A 24,506-nucleotide genomic window follows, 5' to 3' on the forward strand; every position below is an offset into this window, starting at 1 on the left:
AACGACAAGAACAATAGACTTATACGTCCTTCCAACAAGGCATTTCCAGAAGTAAAACCAAGGTGATTGGCATCGATCATCAGTGGCAAGAATATTAAGTTATTGTTTCTCATTTGGCAGCGTACAATCATGGTTATAAATATTTGTTTTGTGTTATCGATGTCCCCTGGGCTGTTCCATTGACTTCTAAAACACGTTCCTAGTTTGTACGAGTTTTAAAACCGGGTTTGAAACGAAGTGGCCGTCACCTTTGTTATGTATATCTGTAATGTGTGCTTAACTTTCATCCATAACTGTAGGTTACACTTTGAGCTAATGGTCATTTATAAACAAATGTTTGTCCGTGGTTGTGGATTGTATTTTACGATAATGTTTGTAAACATGTTGACATGGCTTTTTGACTGTAGAATGTTCTAGAAGAAAGTTCATGACTTACATTGTGGTCATCTTATTGTGTCTTAGGTTCTTACATAAGGTTCTGATAAACAAAATTATTACTTCCTATTTTGATATCAATCTGGTGGAATCACTTTAATATTTCTTACGTGGATATAATTTGAGAAGAATACTTTGTTTAAATTATTCATTGGAATTACGAATTGCTCATTGATTGCTTAGACTATAACACTACTTTGGGATTATTGTGAATTCATTCAAATGCATTATGGATTATAAAATTGAGATACATCAAGACTATTGGTAGATCAAGCTACTCAAGACCACTGGCATAACAGCACATTTAAGACTTGTTATTCATTCGGTGTATTCTATAATTTTGGGCTTGTGATAGAACATTTAGGATTATTCGGGATTTAGTTCACAATACTGTAAGTTCCTCTTGAAATTTTCACTTTTGTATTCTAGTGAAATAAATTATTTGTTGATGTTACGAAAGTTGTTGGCTTGGCTTCCTTCTGTTCCTTAGTTTAAGACCACAGAGTCGTAACACATTTTACGATGACAAACAGACAAATGCACTGAATACTAGTATCTAAACAAAGCTTTTCAAAATGAATTGAAAAAAAAAAAAAATTCACCGCCGAAAATTCTGAAACTAAAGACAGTGTCGCGGAACGTATTCAAAGAATTTCGAAAGCGTGTATATGGAAATATTGTACTCATCAGCACCGCGTCTCGTCAAATCTTAAAATCAACCGTACCATCTTATAATTTTATGTTTAACTCGAAGAAGTGGCCCTAAAAATGAAATGACGATATTTGACCGAATGTTTGGAATCTCATCTACCACCACAAAGAAACAAGGACTGTTAAAGACAGTAGATTGGGTTCGCATAGAAAAAAACAACACACATTAAATTTTTTTTTTTTTTTTTTTACTTAAGTCGACAACGGGAATATTTCGTGACATGATCCTCCCATATACAGGGCCGGCGCTACCATATAGGCAAACTAGGCAGCCGCTTAGGGCGCTGATTTCATGGGGCGCATTTTTTAATTTTTGTTTATTGTTTATAAATTTTGAAATTGATATTTTCCTGTGGGGGGGGGGGGCGCCAGAATCTAACCTTGCCTAGGGTGCCAGATAGTCTGTCCGGGTCTGGCGCCGGCCCTGCCCATGTATACATTGGCAAATGAACTGAGAAAATGTTAAAAGGAACCTTTTATTTGCCTAAGTTACAAAGATGAACCGAAAAAAGAAGACGACTTGTAAGATATTGAAAGCATTCTCGATCGAAGAACACGTAAAGTAGATAAACGCGGACTGGAAGAAGTAAAAGTACGTTGGACAGGATATCCACCTGTCTTTGATTCTTGGTCACTTCACAAGTCCTCGAATAAACCATCATGTCGTTAAACACAGCAGCTGACCCTCCTTTCCTTATCAGTGTTCCTCTCTTCAAGATTTACAGAAGCAACATATGTGGACGTGGTGTGTAGAGCTTGTGCCGAAAATGCAGGTAGTAAGAACAACAACGGTAGCCTTGCGGACAACACCTGTTACCATTCTTCCAGTCACACCAACACCAACCCTCTTTTGGAACAGGGAATAACAACAAGAACGGTAGCTTGCGGACAATCCCTGGTACTAATATTCCAGTCACATAATCATCAACCCTATTTTGGAACATTGGAAAACCATTCTCCTTTTACATCGAGTGTAATCTCGGTAAACAGAACCATCAGAATATGAATAACCAGTTTTTATTTAACTTTACCGAGTGACAGTTCAGTAGATGTTCTCAAAAAAATACCTCATGTTGTTTCAGGGCCAAATTACCTGGTGCCATACAATTGGATCACGAAGTTCATAGGAAAGTTGCTTTGGTATAAATCATTCAGCCTACGCAAGCCCTAAATATCAACGAATGTAAAATCATTTTCTACGTCCATATTCTGAATGAACAATTAAAGAAAAGTTTGATAATAATGGTCCCACATTTATGAATAATTAAAGAAAATTAACCCACTAATCATCAATTGAGAACTTATACATGACAAGTCATGTTGAATATTATTATAATGTTCAACATCTGTTCGCAAGTATTGCCACACTTTTTAATTCATGGTTAAACTAGATTTTCGGGAACGATGATCCAGTCAGTTTTAACCAATGTATCCCATGTACCACTGAGTCGCTAGACGACGAGGACATGGTTTAGGAGATATGCTAAAATCAGCTTTTCGTATGGTAGCATGGTGACTAGAGAATTGGATGATTTAAATGTTTCCGACTGGACGCAAGGAAAATATTTTTTTTCTTCAAAATGTCCTATTCGAAAAAAAAGTCTCAAAGAAGCCTTTATGAGAGCTTACGTATTGATTTAAACTGGAAAAGATATTTTGTATTGCCGAGATGCCCTTATAAATTCGCTTTATATTTCTGTCTAAGGCATTGCTTCATCGTCTAAGCCACAGAAAGGACGATGGAGACCGAGACGTCGCAACCACTTTAGACTTCATAAACACATTCCGTTAATGAAAAGAAAAACAGAAAACGCGCTGCCAAAGACTGTAGGTTGATCAACCGAGATTCTTACGAATGTAATAAGTCAAAAATCGATATGTTTGCCACGTCACCCACGATGATGACGATGCAATAATCACAATGAGTGCAATTTATTCCTGTATGTTTTTGACTACCTCAGACCCTATCGAATTTGAAATCAAAGGACAAACCGAATATTACATCGATCTGAATAACAGTCACTTATACCTGAAATTTAGAGTTCTCAAAATGGACATAACCAATCCAATGGAGGATTCTAAAGTAGCTCCAGTCCACAGTTTCATGCATTCGTTGTTCAGCGGAATTCCACGCATTCTTTGTTCAGCGAAGTGGATTTGTACTTAAAAAACGAACAAGGAACCAGCAGCAGGGATACTTAGTCTTACTTAGCGGACCTGGAAAACACCCGACGTACGGAAAAGAAGCCAATAATGCATATTTGGATTATTCCGTGGTATGGAAACATAACAGATTTGATGTGTTCAACAACACAGACTTGTCATAACCTGATGATCCTAATAATGCTGGATTTAACGACCGTCGAAAGAAACTCAAATTAGGGCACAGCTTAGAACTGATGGATCATTTACAGGTACTGCTACGATTCAGTCTCGGGCGTTCATTCACTCCGTTCAACAGATATTCTCTTGCAACTACACATCCAAATATCTGACACGCATATTCAATCTTTGATCGAACTAATGTTCAATACAGGGTGAAAAGGGTGTCCTGATCCGCTACCCAGTTAGTTCCTTTAAATTCTCAAATGCCAAGGCAGGGAAGGGACGGAGATAAGAGGAAAGAGGGTAAAATAAAAAAAAATATGCCCAGAAGGACCTCGAACTAAAGAAGCGTAAAAGACCCGACACCCACTAAGTTCTGTGGCAACCCCACCCCTACAACAAACAAAAAAATAAAATTGCAAAATCCTCATACTTCTTTTAGCACCGAACCGACGCACGGAGATAACAGTGCAGCAGAACAATTACCATGGCCGCAACAAAAGTTATAAAAAGAAGCAGAAGGCTATCTTTTTGAACAGGCACACCACCTGAGAATAAAGAAAATAGTGGAGGACCAAGAGGAGGTTGCTCAGTTGCTCAGCATATAGAGGATCTACGGAAGGTAGCAACATCAAAAAAGAGGTTACAGTGCGATGGACAAATTTCCCGAAACATTAGAGATGACGCAAAAAGAGCAGCAGAAAATTTACAAAAGCTGGGGGAGAAATTTAGCAGTTGCCCAGTTCCCACAGCAACGATGAACCTGATCTTTCTGGTAGAACTCTACAAAATTACGCTCTGGCCGCCGATGACTACCTCGATATATATATAATAAACCATTCAAAACCTATTATCACTCTGGATATTATTTAACGGGTTGTCAGGTCTGAATTATATTCAAAAGGTCTAAAGGTCTGAAGTATATTCAACAGGTCATCAGAACTCATTGAAGATACACAATATAAAGAAACAAAGGTACTTGTACTTTTACTAGGTTAATGGATGCCATAACTGTGGTCTTAATAGCTTGAATTTCAAGTCTGGTTTATAGGTCATATGAAACTTTGTCTCACTTTATTAGGGTTATGCATCACTGTAAGCATTTTATAATTGTTTCCAACATATATACATATATGCACTTTTAACGTTCATATTTATATGAATAGATTTTTCATCTTGTCTACTCTTCCAGTTAGATTTTACAAAGACTCATAGCTGTTCAGAATGAATTTGGATATATCCTCACATTCTATTGAATAGATTGTGATTGGTATATAAATCCATGGAGGTCACAGGAAAATACTAACTAACATATCAAGAAGATAAAACATGGTCAAATTATGCTATAAGAGTGAAATGCTGTATAATGTGATTAAGAAATTTTTGCAGCTATTATTAGTATTCAGGTAGAGTTGCTCGGGTGGTCGAAGACCATTCGCAAATATAAACGAAGAGGTCAGAATTGCGTGACATTGCTAGACTAAGAAAGTTCTCTCTGTGCTAGCGCTTAACACATGAAAGTATCTCTTCTAAAGAAAATGTACTCGACTAAGCTAAAATAATTTATAATGACTAATTATAAAATACTGCGAGTAATAATCATAAAAATCAAATGTTTGTGATTTCCCTGTACAATTACGAATGTTTTCATTCTTATTAAAAGCATGGAACATTCAACGGTCACGTGACTGTCAGGCAGTTTTGACTGTGAGACATGTTTACAATAAGACCATGAGCGCCAGCTCCCAACTCCTGCTCCGATTTCTCCTATAAATATATTTTGGTCTACATCCGTACAACTTAATAGCTGACCACTACATGTTTGACCCCACCCGATCCCACCCCGCCTTAGAAATGAATACTGCGGGCGCCCATGAATAAAGCTCAGGGGCTACGATACATACTTAGCTCAATATTTATATATAAAAAAACAGTGGATGTTTCGACTCGCTCGTGGATTGAAACAATGCTAAATCATGTTATTTGACAACCTGATAATATTATGTAAAACTTTGTTATTTTTATTTCTTTATTACTATTATTATTATTACAGTGCTTCATCGCTATCTTGTACAATTCCCACATATTTTGCCATACACTGTAGTAGCTTGTTATCATCTGGATCTCTAGGTCAACGATGAAAGCTATTACTGTGCTGGTTAGGTTTACAATAGTATGCACGTTGCATTTACCTCGAGTTTGAACTAAATTCGCTTACTGGTACCCTGCCTAAATTGGAAAGCAATTATGATGTCAGCATCTAGTAAATCTGTGCTCTCCAGTTTGTTGCAAAAAATAACGTGCAACAGTGACGATATTCCAAGTCTCAGCTATATTGGAAAATTCTCTTGAAATGCAGTGATTAGTTTAGTAGCTACACATCGGTGCAATGCATGGTGGTGATAGTGGTGGATTTTGTTGTTGCTGTACAGTTTAACGCCATTTTCAGCATACAGTATTGATGGTGGAGGAAGAACCCGGGAAAACCCCGGAAAGAACCACCGACCCACGAGAAGTAGTGGTGGGGGCGAAGACTTCTTACTTTCATTATAGATGGAGGATAATTGATATTTTTGTTCTCACAAGCACCGAACGTGACGTAAATGAGAGCAAAAAATGAATCTCGTTTAACCAGATTCTCGTGTGACTGCAGGAGATCTCTGCCCTCTCGAAGCCACGCGAGAGACATCGTTGAGCAAGAATATTCGGGATGACGAGGTTGTTTTTTTTTTGTGCTCTCGTGTAAGTTGGATAATTACAGTGTAGTATCCAAATAAGGGCCCAGGTGACCGAATGGCCTTAGGCGTTCGCCATTACAAATCACTGACTTCTGTCCGAGTTGGTTTGAGATGCTGCCTGCCTGGCCAAAATTAGTACTAATATTAGTACCCTTACTCGTTCCTCGTGGACAGGGTACTAACATGAGCATATACGTGTTAATGGAGCAAGTCGGGTGTGATTCACACCCGGCACTCTTTTAGCCTAATAATAACACTTTCAACATATTCCTTGCATATAATCCAATAAAATGAGTAGTCCTCTTATTTAATACAGGAAGTATCGAAAATCATTGTAGAAATAGTTGTAAAATCTCGTTTACCTTTTTTAGCCGATATTTTCGTTTAGATCGTCCGCCATATTATTTCAAATAATGATTACTTCCGTTCTCAGCTTCGTTTGTTTGTGTGCCATATAAGGCCATTGACGCCTTATTTGGAAATGTCAACAAATCCTAGTAAAAATTTGGCGCCGTTTGGGTCAGAAATTCTTCGCATTAAAAGTAAATACGGTTTATCGGCAACTTTGAAATTTCACCAAGAAGCGATTATTCGCACTTGATTGATAATAATATAGCGTAGAATATCCAAATATGATTTGGCAAGCTTTACGTAGAAAAGAGGTAACGGTGAGAGTCTCGCGTTATCTGTCATGGCGGACAGAATGAGGTTAGTGTAACCATGCCAATTTATTTTATCGTGTGAGGGCTTAATAAATTCAAAATAAGCCAAACTTCTTTCACAACATGATTATACTTATGTAGTTGATTTCTACACTGTTTGTTTTTCTGACTTTAGTGATGATTTGTTTTGCTCCATTACATGATATGGGATCAGTTCGTAGCCTCAACCACAACAAATCAAGTTGAGGCTACGACATCGTAGCTAGGCCAATGTGGGTATATGATAAAGTTTGCCCGTACCTTTCCGTGGGTCGGAGGTTCCTCCCGGGGTTTTCGTGGGTTTATCCTTCAGCAAATATAATGGCCTCCATGTGCTTAACAAATGGCGTTAAACCCACAAAACCGGTATCCAAATTTAAGTTGTTTTAGATCATTTTGTAAGTTTAGTTTGTGTGCATGCGTGAACGTTGCAATATCAGGATACCTGTCATTATCCTGAGTTACACAGACTCGTGCCATTGCTATTAGTTGTAGTAGATATTTCAGCCACTTGAAAAAGGAACTAAAATTCACATAGGAACGGAAATCCGACAGGCTGAAGATACACAATGACATGCCAATGCAGAACTAAATTACTGTTTCGTGTTCGTAGGAGCAATTTTAGACCAATGTTACATGTGTTTCGAGGAGATAAAGCGCGCTGCATTAGTGTCGTCGTATCAAACGAGCCTATTTCCATAGTAAGTTTTCGCTTGCATTTCGAAATGTTCCCTCTGAGAGTTAATCTAATTGGTGCACTGATATAATATGGATTTTCTTTGCCATAAAATTCCAACTACGCTCAGCAAAGGACGAAACAAAATAATATCCCATCTTCAAGTTATCCAAAACTTACTCAACATGAAAAGAATATTTCTATTTTATTCTGATTATCTGATCTTTTCTTCCGCCCCTGCCCCTCCCCCCACCCCCACCCCCGTCGTTATATTTTTGAAAGTTGTTTTCTTTCCAAACAAAGCAGTGAATCGAGTATTGTGGAAAATCAGGGGGTTTTTTTTGGTATAGAAAACTTATATTTGTATGGTATTAAATTAAACTGATTTTATTATTCCAACAAAATAAACAAATCAGTACAAGTCTGATAGTAAAGTATATATATATATATATATATATATATATATATATATATATATATATATATATATATATATATATATATATATATATATATAATCGTCAGGACATGAGAAATAGAAATGTGTTTTAATCATGAACAGCTCAGTATAAACCACAACAAGAGAAACAAGCATCAATAAATAAATATAGTATTGATTCTACCATAACAACAACTACTAAGACTACTACTACTAATAATAATAATAATGATAATTTGGATTTAGTACAGCGCATACTCATTAGAAGCTCTAAACGCTTTGCAGTATTATATAACACGTAACAGCATGTGCAACTAGAATACAAAAACTAGTAACATGAAATTACAAAACAAACCATGCTGACAATAATTAAGGCAGTAACATTATTAAGTCTTTAGGTCTGTTCTTGAAGTCGAAACAGATGATTTTTAAGGTCATTCTTGCATACATACCTGAAAACTTGAATACATTAATGATACATACCGAAATTGACAAATAGAAAAAGGAAAAGACCTTTCTAAATATAAAAACAGCTTTCCTGCTTGTGTGTGTTTCTTCCACATATTAAAATATTTTCATACTCTGTTAAGACAATTTCAAAGGCATGTGGATTTTGACTACTAAAAGCTATGCTCGTTCTTGACTGTTCCATAATGAATGGTATGGGGTTTTCTCTGCTCGGAAAAAAAACCGCTATTTTTTAAATACATTTCAGACATTAGGAAGCAGCACTGCATGTATACTGTTGAACTGTCGCATATAGTAATAATTTCTGTCTTACGTCTTGAGAGAGATATGTAAAGAATGCGTCACCCAGAAGAGCCATTTGTGATTTAGGTAACGTGGACATGATACCTATATTAAGATACATTAAAACGACAGCATGATTAAAACTTTATGCTTCCTAATGCTAAAATTTTTGGCTCTTTTAAAGTCATTATTATTATTTATTTTATTTCACAGGATCGAGTCACGGCCAGACATGGAGAAGATCAGGCGTATGCCATTTAAATCTCCATTCACGCCAAAATTTCAGACACCACTTTTAAAGCAGAACAATGATACAAGTATTTCAATATCTTCATTAGCTTCAACCGCTTCTGGCTGCAATGATCTACACGAAAAGTTTAAACTGTATACATTTATTGAACCTCCAGAAATAAAGATACAGAAAAACACCAGTTCAGGGCAAGTGTCTGACCATGAGACACGTCTGAAAGCCACAGGAGTTAGTACCAACAGATTCAGGCCAAAGAAAAGTTTCAAAAGTCCTCTTGTCCCAGCACTGAATAACAATGCGCCAGGAACTAGGAAAGGAAAGGATAAAATAAAGATAATTCTGGATGAGATATTTCCATCGCCACCAAAAGCAAAGCAGAGCATTAGACACCTTGCGTATGAAGCAGTAAGCAATGCTGTGTATTACTGTCAAATATAATGTGTTTTACCTAGCTCATAAGTAAACGTCAGAGTCATGGGAACGATTTTGTTGTTTCCAAAGTAGCGCGGTTTCTTTTGGTCCCGAGTTATGTAGGGGTGGATAATGTACGTTCATGAGAAGAAAACGTAGTTGCTAGATAATGGCATTATGATTTTACATTGCAATAATAGGAAACACAACCATAGCAAGAGTGGTTTTTTTTTTTGCCATATGTCAAGATTGCTTTTTTTAGATACGGCATATTAAAACTACCCACTCCCTCTCCAACTTGTTATTAAAATCTAATATTTACGTCTTTCTGACGCAGTATCTCAGTGGTTAACACGCCAGGCTCGCTTCATTACGAGTAAGAGTTCAAATCCTACCATCGGATAAGCCTGTGTCGGTTACCGTGGTGATTCTTTGGAAAGGCAACTTCACTTGATGTTTCTTGGCACTAAATAACCTAGTTTTGTTACCAGTCAACATATCGGCGTCTGTGTGCTTTTAGCATTTTTATTTTTATTTTACCATAATATAAGAAGAAACTCAATCGACGTCATAACCGCAATTTGGTGACATACTACACGTAATCTGATGAGCATTTAAAGTATGCGAAGAAGTTAATTTCAATATAGGACAAACATCTCAGAAAGAGAATTGCGATAGTTATTGTTCATCGCTACGGATGCATGACTGGTCATTGTCTACATGCTCATTTTGTCCAAGCAATAGGGCAAAAACAAAAAACACCGGAACCATCCTCTTAAAGCAGCTTGTAGTCAGAATAATAACCTGTTGATTTAAATATATGTATACCATGATGAATATAATATCCTTAAAGAATGTTTCCTTGATGACGTACATATTGCCTGTGCTCACACGTTTCTGAAGAAAAGTCGGCGACGTAGTACCAGCGTTTCCGTAGCCTGGTACACTAGCCTCCCATGATGCTCCGCACACGATGCATTGCAATGAACACATTTTCATTCATATTTCGGAAATTTGTAACTGTATTGTTGCGTTTAGCGCGTTAGTGGTCCGTCTGTGATATACAATATTTTCCGTTAACAATATTGCATGAAACTTAATATTGCTTTCCGTCAGGTAATATCTATCCTAAAGTCACACTATCACCAATCCATTACTAAATAAAAGGAAGCTATTATTAAATTCCAAGGAGTTATGTTTAACGAATATCTTTTAAGATCGTTAGTGTTCAATAGCGAACTGATAAACCAAGCATCTAACTTTCAGCAGAGCACGTTCAGTTAACAGCTAGATCCATGTAAAACTTCGCTTTCATTCTATAGCTTTCAAGTTGTTTCAGATCAAGGGAATAAACTGGTACGCTTATATATCACCACTACAGTGTGTGCGGTGTGCCATGGGGCGTTCTCTCTTCAATGCCAAGGTCACGGCTAAATATTTTAGGCTTTCGTCATCCTTTCCCTTCCGCTCCATAACATCAAGGTCGTATAAGTGTAAGGAATGGAGCTTGGTATACGTGTAAATTATCATTTGCCTGTCCTTTTCAACTATATAACGTTAAAGCCGTTTTAGATTAAGGAATGAAACTTCGTATACTCGTACATCGTCGCTAAAAAGTGTCGCGTGTCAAATTTCTGGTCCTTTTTTTAATTGTTCTTTTATAATTTTGTATTCTTAGTAGGTCCTTAGATTCTTTAAGTGGCGAATTTTAGAGATGTATATACTAAATTTAATGAAGATGGCCCGATTCCTTCAAAATACCCCAACAACAACAACAACAACCCGCAAAACAAACATTAAAAAACCCAGCTTAGAGCGGTGTGCTTTCAAGCAAAGATGACATAACATTTTCTCAGTTTGCTACAAAATTTATTATACGGCAACTTTTAGGGTAGGATAATGAACAAAATGGGTTGCAGTGTGTATGCTTTTCTTATTTCTCTGCAGTGATGGATAGTTCTGCTCATTTATCTACAAATCAGTTGAAAGTTACAGGTTGCACCTGTACCCTCAACCTACAACTCACCTGCTCGTGGTTATGCGCATTCGCTATAAAGTATTGATACATGATTTTAAGAAGACAAACATATCACTCTATTTATTATAGGACCTTTTAAACATATCTGCATTCATGTACAATAATTTCCCATGATTAAGTACACGCATTAAAATTTACTAGAAGCTTCAAAAGTTAAAAACCGTTATTCGTTTATTGTTCGGAATTAAAACTTTTACTGAAGATGACTATTAGTTTGATATTAATTATGCCATTTTAATTAAGATGACTGTTAAACTTTTAAAGGTCGAATCTCAATGAGTCATATATGAGAAGTGTTGTAAAAACTCAGCACATGCAGTAATAGATTTGTGATTCCAATACATTTTCGCATTTTTATATATAGAAAAAAGTTTCCGGAAGATAAAGTGTTCTGGATATACGAGCTGGTAAAATGTCTCTCAGTTCAGAGTTTCTATAACCTTTCCAAAAATATATACCAAAGTTTATGCGAGTTTTAAAATAGGACTTTACTTATGGCCAATTACTGTACATCAAAAACACGCATCGAATTGACTCTTAAATATTGTAATTCGAATGCGTCCTAATTTTCGTTCTTTACCAGACCGACATTTTGTAAAATTAGTTGAAATACTGATCTATTTATCTAGGTAAAGCAAGATGTATTGAAGACAATTTATAAGATGAAACGAGAACTCGAGGAAATAAGAGAACGAAGGCAGATGCTTTTTATTGGTAAGTCATTCTCTTTTTCTTGCAAAAGGTATATGTAACATACTCAATAAATACAACCGACCAAGCAGCTCGTGTCACAAGTACGGTAAGAGTATGCTCCTCATTAACTCAAGAGTAAGGTGGCAGGGGAACAGTTAATGCCGCATTCACCGGCCTAGCATAAGAAAAGCGTAAAACAATAAAATATACGAGTAAGATCAAAAAGGTCCATATATTTCGATAGCTATATGAAAATAAAGTGTAAGAATATTATTCACTTGACCAGAGAAGTCAATGGCACTTCATAGCAATAGACGTTTCTGCACCTCAACCCCAAATTTATACCTGCATTTTTCACGTCCGAAGGTCATTTTTGACACCATGTGACGCTCGTGGTGCAGACACAAGCCCTTTTCCCACATGATAATTTTGCAAAACAGAGTTTACTAAACAGGCTGATGCAATTATAGTTGTCATCCAAGCTGTTTTTTTTTTGTTTTTGTTTTTTATTATAGATATTCTACTTGCCCTGAACCGACGTGTTTACTGATATGGGAGGCTAGCTCGTCTTCCTTGCCGACTATTGGTATTTCACTATCTTCATACTGCCGAGTAACTATGGAAGCAAGGCCGGCGCTACCATATAGGCAAACTAGACAGCCGCCTGGGGCGCTGATTTCAGGGGGCGCATATCTCCAAATCAACAACAGTTTTGAAAAATAAATAAATAAATTTCAGTTTTATTGAGGGTCATTTTTTATCCTGGTTTATTTCATACAGGGACAAATAATCGGGTAGATTCAGTCTGACCTGAACACCAGGCTGACCGGAACAAGCAAAATGAGTGAGTGAAAATCGCGCGTATACGAAACTTTCAGGACGTAATTACTGTTTATAAATTTTGAAATTGATATTTTCCGGGGGGGGGGGGGCGACGCCAGAATCTAACTCTGCCTAGGGCGCCAGATAGTCTGGCGCCGGCCCTGTATGGAAGGTGTACATGCCTGACATCAGTTTCAAGAACAATGCAAGTCCAAAACACCTTATCCACAAATATTTCCATATTTTTAATTAGTAAACTATAATAGCTGAAAAGTCACACCATACCCTTCAGTTAAGAAATTTTCAGGGGCCAATTCACGAAATTATCCTCTGCCACCTAAGTGTGTTTCAAAATGAAACAATTAACGGAAAATACTTGGCTGTTTTCTTATCTCTTTTCGACGAAGCTGCAAAGTTCGGTTTTTGCCGAGACATGGAGATGCATTACTATGGAATAGAAAGAACAAAGTCGCAAGAAACGAGCAGAAATCAGCGACACTCCTTAGAAAAGAATGCCGCAGTTTTCGCCCGTGGTTTGCGACAGTTGGAACAGGCGAAGGAAGAATAACATATTTAAAGTTAGTTCAGTTATCAACCATAGTCTAATTTTGATCATTGTGATAAACGATTTACAATATGGGAAATATGTGGTTGTCGGAAACATGTTGTACATTTTCAGGTATAAGTTAGGAAATTGGAATTTATTTCATGCTAAATGCATTTTTATGACATCAATGAAAGTTTGGTCCGTGAAATATATCTGTATATTTACTCAAAAAAACGTAGATTTTCTTTTCATTACATATAGTTTTGAATAACCTGCAATTTGTACCATTAGACAGCGTATGTTAGCTGCCAAAGCTTGCTTGTAATTGATCTGTTAGTCGCAGTTCTACAAATTTTTGTCAACCAATGAACGTACACAAAACTGTTTTTTATTTTCTTCTTGTCGATACGTGTATAAACCTGACATATATAACACAGATTTTACTTCTGGTATCTATTTATTGTCATAGGAATAATCCACAAAAAAAATTGTATAAGAAAGATTACGTATGATAATACATTTTTTCTTCATGACCACTAATTTATCGAGCCCAATAGTTTATCATGGGACTTTTGATGTTAATAAATTAAGGTGAACCGACCAAGATGACCGTGTACCATGGATAGTGCGGTACATTGTTGGCATCCAGTATACGTCTAAAGAAAGAAAGACGAGTTCATTCAGCTATATCGGATCTTAAAATCCCCAAATTTTGCAAGCATATGTTAAAATCGCTGCATTGGTCTGATCGAAAAGTTTAAGCTGACATCAATAGGCAAATCTGAACTGTGTACACGACTTTTAAATAACTGGATTTCTATATTAAGCTATGGATATTAGTTCTTTCAGGACATTTTTAAACTTTCCATTCCTGCGAAATATAAAGCGTAAGTATACTTATTTTCACCTACAATATGAATATAGGTATTTGTGTATTTTAAATTTTTGTGTGTTTGATCTTTTTTGAACCAAGTACAATAATTTTTGTTTTCTCTGTATTATTTGCAAATTTCCGGTTGTCGCTATATCTACTCTACATATCAGGGATATATTGCATGTCAGCAGAATTATATCCGACAAGTAGAGTGTAATCAGCGTACACAAGCAACATAACATTTAGCACTGTTTCAAAGTCAGTTGCCCCCCCCCCCCCCAGTGGCCGAGTGGTCTAAAGCGCTCACCGTTCCGGATCACTGCCATCTCACCTCTGTCTGCGTGGGTTCGAGTCGAAGGCTCGGCTAGCGTGGGTACGTGGGCAAGCCTGCCAGTAGCTTCTCGTGGGTCGGTGGTTCTTCCCTGGGTTTTCCAGGGTTCTTCCTCCACCAGTTATATTGGCCGCCATATATAGCCTATCTAGTGCTGTAAAATGGCGTAAAACCCTACAACAACAACAACATCAAAGTCAGTTTGTTGGGGGTGGGGTACATTGCATCCTCTCCACCCATTTATTAGTATATAAAAAATATGTAGCACTGTTACAAAGTCAGTTTGTTGGGGGTGAGGTACAGCGTAGCCTCTCCACCCATTTCACGTAAAGAAAAAAAACAACAGTTTAGGTCTTTTGGAGAAAAAAAAGAACAATAATGGAGTATACATACAATGCTGTCGGGCATTTCTGCGCACTTAAGGTTTCCTTCTCTAATACTGCAAAACGCAAACCGAATTCGACCGATTGACCAAAATAAAATAAGACAATGCTTACCATTTGAAAGGAGGCAATTGTCAACAGACTATTCTGTTCAAAATAATATTAATGTTTTCCTGACTCGCGATATGTCGGTCTATTCTGCGCACAGCTTTGAAAAGATGTAATGTTTATCCACCGGGCTATAGAAATGAAATACATTACTTTGGACTGTTTCTGTCAGCAGTTCATTCGAGTAATTAGGTCAGGTTTATAGCTGTTTTAAAAATTCAATGTAACAATGCCAATAAATGGCAAGAGACATTAAGCAAACTAGACCGATCTTTTTAAAAAAAAGTTAGCAAAGTTCAACATTTTATATAAAAAAAAGAACAGCTATTATGTGGAAGAGAAACAACAAAGAATAGGATGTAATGTGTTTACAACGTCTTGTTGATCGGGAAAAAAATTACTAAAGAAATTAGAAACAGACTATACGCCGGGAAATTTCTTGAGAATTTATGTTCCAGCGGCAAGTTGACACGTTGGGCAGCAGACGATATTGTACGTGTGGGAAAATTTCTTACAAAATTGGAAACTTGGATTAAGATGCAGTGTTTTTTAAGGTATACATTTCCATCTTTTATGTAATATATTCATTTATATGATTCTAAAAAATGCATAGTAAATATGATTTTCTGGGTTACAGGTTTAAGAAGGTCATGGAGTGAGTCTTCATGTTGACATTTAGAAATCATATTTTTATTTGCCTTTCGAGTCGAAATGTGGGATATTTTTGTACACTATGAATATCACTTTCCCTAATTAAAGTAGGATCGTTCTTTCTTGATACAAAATGGATTTTTGACCCAGAATAGCACGTGATCAAATGCTTACAGAAATGACGTATCGCTGCACAGAATTACCCGACGCGCAGAATTAGCCGACATGGTGGTATACAACATCTTTGCCTCTAGCTTACTTGTTTTAAGGAAATATCTTGAATAATTGTATAAGCTTTTTTAAGAAGTCAGATTGTTTCTGCTTCTCAAATAGCTTGAAAGATTTTGTTGAAACTTTGTAGGTTATATATGTGGTAGATGCATAGTAAGGTATTCTATTCTCATCTTACTCACTGTGGGGTAATTTTATCGACAAGAAAATACAAGAAGAGGCATTTTAAGAAGTCGCATATTAAGAAGAAGTTTGGTGGCCATATTTCGTAATCAACGCTGATCATTGGAGATGATTTAAACACTGTAGGCTTAATAGATGTTTGATACAGCTGCGTAATAAAATCATACTTTTTCTATACATATGTTTAGGAATTTGTTTGTTTTTTCTTTCTTCAAATTAATGTGGCATTTTGGTATGGTAAGTTATGGAAAAATGCTTGTCATTACTATTCCCTCTAAGCTGCATGGTTGACATTTCCAAGAGGAGCATGCCTGAAACACTGGGATATGCATATATATTAATGCCTGTACATCTAGTTCGAACATGCCATGTAATGTTTCTTTTGAAAAAATGAAAATGGTAAGTTGTGGGTATAGTGCACGCACATCGTGGCAGGGCATGGACCAATTACATTTATATATAAAAAAAAAAAACTTTCTTAAATGTGATAGCTGTATTGTGATTGGTGAAGCGCAATATCAGCATAAGAAGACATCATATCGGTTTCTGTCTGACTGATATACATGCAATCTCGTGTATAATTACAGTTCATTTGAAATATTTAGTAAAATTGATACACTTTGAAATTGCCAATACCATTATGCACGCAAATAAGGGTTTGTGTTTTGTATCAGTAAAAGATTTTGTACACCTAAAAGTGTTGTGTTGGCGTGGCATAAAATAAGTCGTTCGTCTTTGTATATAAGCCCTGTTGGGTCTCTCGCAAATGAAATTCGTTTCCGTCTTTGCCAGTTATAATGGTTATGATCCTCCCAAACCATCAGATGGAGAAAATATATAAGGAATATTTGCATTAAATTCTTTTCCCCGAATATTTTTAGCGGTGTCGGCAAAGTTGAATAGCAAGCGAGCATTACATATGGGTTGGGGCAAGAAGAACAAGATGTCGTTCATCAAGGCAATTTTTTCAATCACGAGAGCATGGAAACAACATATCGTTGTTTACCAAAATGGCTCATGAAATCCATGGAAAGATAATAGTAGTAACGATAAAGTCAAATTTTCTTTGTGATACACATAATAAAAGAACTTGATCTTAACACATATATAAGATACATTTTTCAACTTACTCGGCGTTAGAGTGGATATTTGAGAAGATATGCTTTTGTATTATGCTTTTAAATGAAAACTTTAAAAGCATCGTTGGCCATCTTGTGAAAGGCTGAGTACTTTTTCATGTCTTATTATTTGTTCATTCCTGGATGAAAATATATAAATGAATGATGACGCAACGGATATTTACAACAGTAATCAGGTTAGCCCTTTAGCACCTTGTCAGCAGGTTATTTTGTGATCAGCAAACTATTGGGGCCAGAAGACTGGTCAGTAATTTTGCACGACCCCACTTAGAAAACACACATTTAATTTTCGCTGAGTGAAGCGTGATTAAATTAGTTTTGTACGAGCGTTGGTCTCGGACAAATACAACTGATCCCGTGGTTGTGGATATAGGCCAAAACGTAGCTTATATATTTTGCTCTGGGTCTTTTTCTATGCATTCCTTAGTGAGATTTTTTTTTTCTCTCCAAAATTCAGAAGAGGACACACATATAGTTCTCGTGGGTTTGCCTGACATCAGGTAAAAATGGGGTTTTATTTACTGGCGTTGACAATGTTTTCGAAAACTTTGGTTTCTCTATCATCTTAAAATAACTCAAAGCCAAACGTTAACCTTACACCCCCCCCCCAAAAAAAAAGCGTGTATGCATGTGATTTGGATTTTTAACATAGCTTTAACAGTTTTTCAGTCATATTGCTACGATGTATGCAGTGTGACAGTTTATAGTGATGTCTAGCACTAGGACATGATGCAGCAGACATGTAGCATGATGTCTCACCCAGTCACATTATCATGACATCAAGACAAACCAGTCCCAACACTAACCTCTTAATGCTGAGAGCCAAGCGAGGCAGCTGTCAGTACCATTTTTGTCTTTGGTATGACTCGACCGGGGATCGAACCCACGACCTTCCGCTTCCGAGGCGGACGCTCTAACTATGCCACCGGAGCGGTCCCCCAAAAAGGTTCGGACTGCTTTTTATTATTTGATCTTTTCTTTTCTACGACAACATATCTTCTTTAAAACCGAATTCCTAAAAATGAAATGAAAATATGCTGATAACAGTAGTAATGGCTCCATTTGCTGTAAGATCAATCCTCTCGCTTGTGGGCTTGGGGATACAGAATCATTTTTATCTAAGATGAGTCCTGTGAAGGGCTGAAAATATAATTGGCTTCTTCAAAGAATGGGCATTGTAAAATAAGACAAACGTGCGACTTTTTGCTAGAATGAGTGTATTTTTTTGTCTTGATCTTTTTTAATTTATGTGCCTTCTTAAGGCGTGGGGGTGGGGTGGGATGCCTGAAATTGTTTTCGTATTTTCCTTTTGGTGTAGAAGAGTACCTGTATTTGTGCCTTCGTCCATCTTCCCATGTGAGCATCCGTCGTGCTCTCTCTGTTAGCTAAATATGTAATACCATGGTTTTCAACATTTAGGTTAGTCTAAACATGTGAATTTTACTGCAAAAGTTTTATTTTACAAACTTGCACCGTTTTCGCCATTTACACATTTAAATAATGTTGGTTGCGATGAATCGCAGAATAATACTATCAAATAAATAATTTTGTTAAGACCTCGACTTTTCTCCACGTTTCACTGCTCGCATCATTCTTCATTTGACCCAACACTCTAACACGAGCAAAAGCTAAATACTTGAACAGTTTGCCAATTAAGAGCCTGTCAGATAGAAGTTAACCAATGGAGGCAATCACCTAACTGACAACAAATTGTGCTATCAAACGAGCACCATTTATTGTGTTTTTATATCTTATGGTGACCAGCTTTAACCGCGTATGCTTAAGGATGGTAAATCTAACAGACAAAGTGTCAGTTCAAGCTGATAGCCAAGTATATCCTACGCCTTTAAATCACGATAAAGTTTGCGCCGAACTGATTAAATCAAAATCGCCGACATGACCGAGATCTATAAAATGACACTTACACGTGCATATCGTTCGAGTACAAGAGCCAAATCATCAACACAAGTTTATTACCGTATAATTCACCAGAGGGCACTGTAGGTAGCCTTTCCACACATTATACGTTTGTTCTCCAATTTAAAACACAGGGGTTCGTTACAAAGAAAATTAGGTGTATCCGTCCATGAATCAAGGGATGCGGGTTTTAACCTGTAACAATATAACACAAGGGAATACACCAGTCATCACCCCTCGGTAGTTCCAACACTGCTAGTTAATCCTAATTGCGTCTGCTAATTTCCAACTTAAGCCAGTCGTAATCAAGAATAATTCAATTTTCAAAACTGCTCGACACACTTCGTTCAGTTTGTGACATTTGGAGAAAATGCAATAATTGTTCGCCGATTTTTGACGTCTGGACAAGTGCTGTCTTGGGGGGGGGGGGGCGAGTGGCCGAGTGGTCTAAAGCGCTCTCCGTTACGGATCACTGCCATCTCACCTCTGTCTGCATGGGTTCGAGTCTCGGATTCGGCCAATGTGGATATGTGAGAAAACTTGCCAGTAGCTTCTCGAGGGTCGGTGGTTCTTTCCAGGGATTTCCCGGGTTCTTCCTCCACCATTAATACTGGCCGCCATGTATAGCCTATCGTGTGCTGAAAAATGGCGTTAAACCCTACAACAACAACAACAACAACAAGTGCTGTCTGGCAGTGCCGTTTTGCATTCGGATAGTCTTGGATTTCACCATTTACCGAAAGGTAAAATCCGAACAACCTCGAGTCTGTAGTTCAACAATAAGTATGTTTCAGGAGTTAACAATGCACAGTGCAACAATGGAACCAGCAATCAGCACAAAATTTACCAAAATCAATATTTGATTTTGCCTCCAAAATTAAAACGCATCACAATGTACATAAACGATATTTACTGCGGACTCGAGGTTGTACCTTAGTATGTATCTGGGAGGGGCACTTTACTCCAAGGCAAGCTGTAACCCTTTTGTATTTATACGGCATAAAACACCAAGCAAAGGAACTTTGAAAGCGTTCGAAAGGACGGTTTATATGCATAACATCAGTCAAAATACACACACACACACACACACACACACACACATATATATATATATATATATATATATATATATATATATATATATATATATATATACACACACACACACACACACACATCTTTGTTAAGAATGATATAATCTTGGATATGGAAGGAAATTAAATTGAACAGCTATGCTCACTGTTGTTCAATCCTACAGATGCGCATAAACGTCAGTATCTTATACACAAGTATGTAGGTCGTTCCACACCTGGTGAATATTGAGCAAAATGGAATTACGCAGTGCAACAATGATGACGTAAACAAAAAAAGTCGGTGTACATCTTGCAAATCAACAACACTTACGCTACATCATTCTTCGCATATTTCGAATTTATATATATATATATATATATATATATATATATATATATATATATATATATATATATATATATATATATATATATATATATATATATATATATATATATATATATGTGTGTGTGTGTGTGTGTGTGTGTGTGTGTGTGTGTGTGTGTGTGTTATCCCAACGCGTCAGACCAGATTACCCGTTTGTCTGAGAGTGGGGAAAAGAAGATACAAAGAAAAAGCAAACAACTGACATAACATTCAGAGAGAAAAAAGATGATAGATCTTCTGGGTGGTAAAACATTAAACTACTTTACATGGCAACTGAAAGAAATATCAACCAGATGAGAAAATAAAATTTCGTAAGAAGCATCTATAACTTCGTATCCAAAAATAAAAAAGCTATAATATAATTTTTTTTAAATCCTTAATACAAAAACAATATTTGACGCCACTCAAACAGCAGTTAACAGGTATAATCGATCTTATTAACTACCATGAAATACGTAAACAAGAAAAATTAGTTGCAATATATGTGTGCGAAAGAACTAATCCAGTCAATTAAACTCGATTGAATCGGAACGAGAATTCGATTGAGAAGTTAATTTTATTGTCACTCCCACAAATAGCTCACTAATGGACCCGGAAATACCCGAATTTGAAATCTTCTCTCTCTATCTCTCTCTCTTTCTCCAAATAATGTATATTACACATAACATACATGTATTCCTCGAATTGCTATTATATTGAATGTTATTTTTTTATTATATATATCTAAGATTTATAAATATAAACCAAGATATGTTTCCTACATTCCTAATAGTTGATTTAGGGTGTTGCAAATTATGTTTTTACTAAAACAAAATAAGGATATAACAGAGCATTGGATACAATGTTCTTTGCTGTCTCACTAGACCAGTGTTCCTCCAAACGAAAAGCATCAAACAAAACCTCATATGGGCCTCGAAAATCGAGTTTTTGATAAAATTTCTGAAAATAATAAATATACTTCATTGTGTGCTCATTTGTCTTTTAAATCTTTATATAGTAAATTATATAGGCTTGTTTTGGCATTCATTTCCAGATTTCAAAATAACTAGGGCCTTGGGACATCTAACTCTTGAAGTGGCCAAGGCCACTCTCAAGGGGCCTGATTATAACAGAGCTGAATCATTAAATAAAAATATAAACAAAATATGGGATATTCAAAGCTGAAATAAATAGCCAAAGATTTGACTTTGTATTTCTAATACTGTTAAATAAATTGTCCAGATAAATTTGGATACAAAAATATATTGTGTTCTGCCGCACAAACTGAACGAAATTCAGACTTTGATTTTATTGTCCACGACGAAACTCTCATTATTCCCAGTTCAATTTATCGTTATAGAAATTTGTCTTATATTTAATTAATGTGTGTTTGTGTTATTTGGATTTTTAATGTAGCTTAACAATTTGGCAGTCATATCGCTACGATGTCTAGTGTAATGTGTTGTCTAGCACAGGGATATCATGCAGTGGACATGTAGCATCATGTCACACCCAGTCACATTATCTTGACACTAGGTCGATCAGACCTAATAATAACCTCTCAATGCTGAGCGCTTAGCGAGGCAGCTGTTACTACGATTTTTATGGACTCACGGTACTAATTCAGTTTCCATAGTAAACCCATGCAAATAACAAGTTAATTAAAAATTCAATAACTTAAAATTTTTGAGTGCTCATGATCAAACCTATATTTATCAGTATAGATGAAACCTGGATGTCAGCTTCTGTGTAGAGGAAAGTATATAAGCCAAGGCATTTTCTTGACCTGCATGTGTTTGAAACATGTGCTTTCAATTCCGCACCAGAGTCAGGTGCTGATTTTAGTAATGAGTGTTCCAAACTCAAGTCTGTTAAAGGAATGAAATTCCATCAATAAAACAATGTGTCTATATTTTTTTTTCTCACTTACAACTAGGATAAGCTCTCGAATGATTCTTTTTCCTAAAACATGACTTACATTATTAACCAATCCTGGTCAGCCAAACCCATGTATACTCTATTTTATCTTCACCCATTTCCAGGATGGTTCCCATTTTTCCATATCATTAGTACCGTGTATCCTTATAAGTGTTTGTCATGACCGCGATTACCCGAATATATCACTTTAAACTGCCACATTGCAAGACATCATAGTGATATCACTGAACAATTAATTGTTAAAGCTAAGTTAAAAATCCAAACCTCACACACACACCCATATGTTCGAAAGATCAGCCTGAATTAGTCTAAAATACCACGCCATTAGCAGTTATTGAAATAAGGGAAACGAAGTTTGCAAGACCTGACAATACCAGCATCTGAAAGTGCAATGGATGAATTACTATATATATATATATATATATATATATATATATATATATATATATATATATATATATATATATATATATATATATATATATAAGAAAGCAAAATTGTTTGCTGTCTCTCCAAGAAGTGAAAATGACTAAGGGGATCTAGCATTTTTTGACAGAAGGACATCTGAAGTAAAGCCACACTGCATACTCTAGAATCCAAATTACACCAATCAGACATACACTAGAATAAAAGGAATTAAACGTTTTTGTATAGCAATACCTTAGATATGCAATGTATTATTTTGAATATCCAGGATAAAGTGAAGAAAACCTGGGAAATTCGTACACTTTACAAATCTAACCTCGTGCTAAATACGAAACTGAAGAGTGTCAGCATATATGTGATTTAAAAACGGTGATTGATTTCGAAGCTGTGAATGAACAGAGTATTCAAAAGCATTATGCGACATGTCTAGAAATTTCCAGCAAAAACCATATTTTACATCGATGTTTTACATGACAGAAGGCTTAGTGAGGTTATGCCACGGTCATGTTTCTGTCCTCTGTCAAGAGCCATGCTTCCTTAAAAAATGTCTTGGTATGGACGCTCTGTAATCTTCATTGACGACGAAATTTTGACGAAACTTTAAATGCATCATGAAGATTTTAGATGACCTTGATATATATCACGCATACTAATGAGGTGATCTTGGTCGATTTTGTAGAAGCACTAGAAGCTTAATTTTATTTCTGAACATACGTGGCTGAAACTTCGTTTTAAACTTAATAACAAGATCTCAGACGAGATCAATAATTTGCTAAATCAGCGCATACTATTGAGATTAATTGCTCATGCTTTCATAAAACGTCAAAGAAAACTCCAATTATCAGCGAGGACGTGTATATTTCCGACATGAGTTGGGTTCGTTTTGTTTGAGTTTGACGACTCTCCTCAAATTGTATATCAATAATTGGTGACGTAATAGCATGCAAATTCATGGGCACATAACTTTATTTCCACGGAGTCTTTCTCTTTTCTTCCAGGCTAAAATCCTTTGCAAAGCAAAACATTTTTGTTTAGCAATAAAAGTCTTAAACTATCGTTGTCGTGACGTTGCGATGCCGTACATCCCCCCCCCCCCCCCGTTTGTATCAGTAAGATCTCTATTGAGTTTGGTAAACAGCGAAATCCGCACATATTAATGAGGTGATCTGGGACATGATGGGAATATACTAGGGACTTGTTTCATTCGATTCCATGCTCATTCATCATTCACGTTGAACAGGCAAACAACAGTGATGGAACCGAACACTGCTAAACAAAGCGTACAAAGCGTGCACGGCGAGGTACCAATATGGCTGCCAGCTATATCAGTAATCCCTGCTCCAGCACTA

General features: G+C 36.4%; 1 protein-coding gene across 3 annotated transcripts in view; it reads left to right on the forward strand.

Moving 5' to 3' along the window:
• The window catches only part of LOC149794901 (uncharacterized), a 261,813-nt gene that overhangs the window by 8,068 nt on the left and 229,239 nt on the right, over positions 1-24,506 (forward strand). The window contains exons 1-4 of one of the 3 annotated variants that reach the window (XM_089964540.1): positions 6,040-6,189; positions 8,989-9,430; positions 12,104-12,188; positions 12,683-12,910. In XM_089964540.1, coding sequence (XP_089820666.1) covers positions 6,182-6,189; positions 8,989-9,430; positions 12,104-12,188; positions 12,683-12,717 — 570 coding nt within the window. In that variant the 5' untranslated portion in view covers positions 6,040-6,181 and the 3' untranslated portion in view covers positions 12,718-12,910. Of the gene's footprint in view, positions 1-6,039; positions 6,190-8,988; positions 9,431-12,103; positions 12,189-12,682; positions 12,911-24,506 lie in introns of those variants that run through there. The other 2 variants (XM_089964538.1, XM_089964539.1) reach the window with 2 other exon arrangements.

This window comes from Sinohyriopsis cumingii, chromosome 7 (genome assembly GCF_028554795.1).
Source record: "Sinohyriopsis cumingii isolate HCF-2022 chromosome 7, ASM2855479v2, whole genome shotgun sequence".
Classification (NCBI taxonomy): Eukaryota; Metazoa; Mollusca; class Bivalvia; order Unionida; family Unionidae; genus Sinohyriopsis; species Sinohyriopsis cumingii.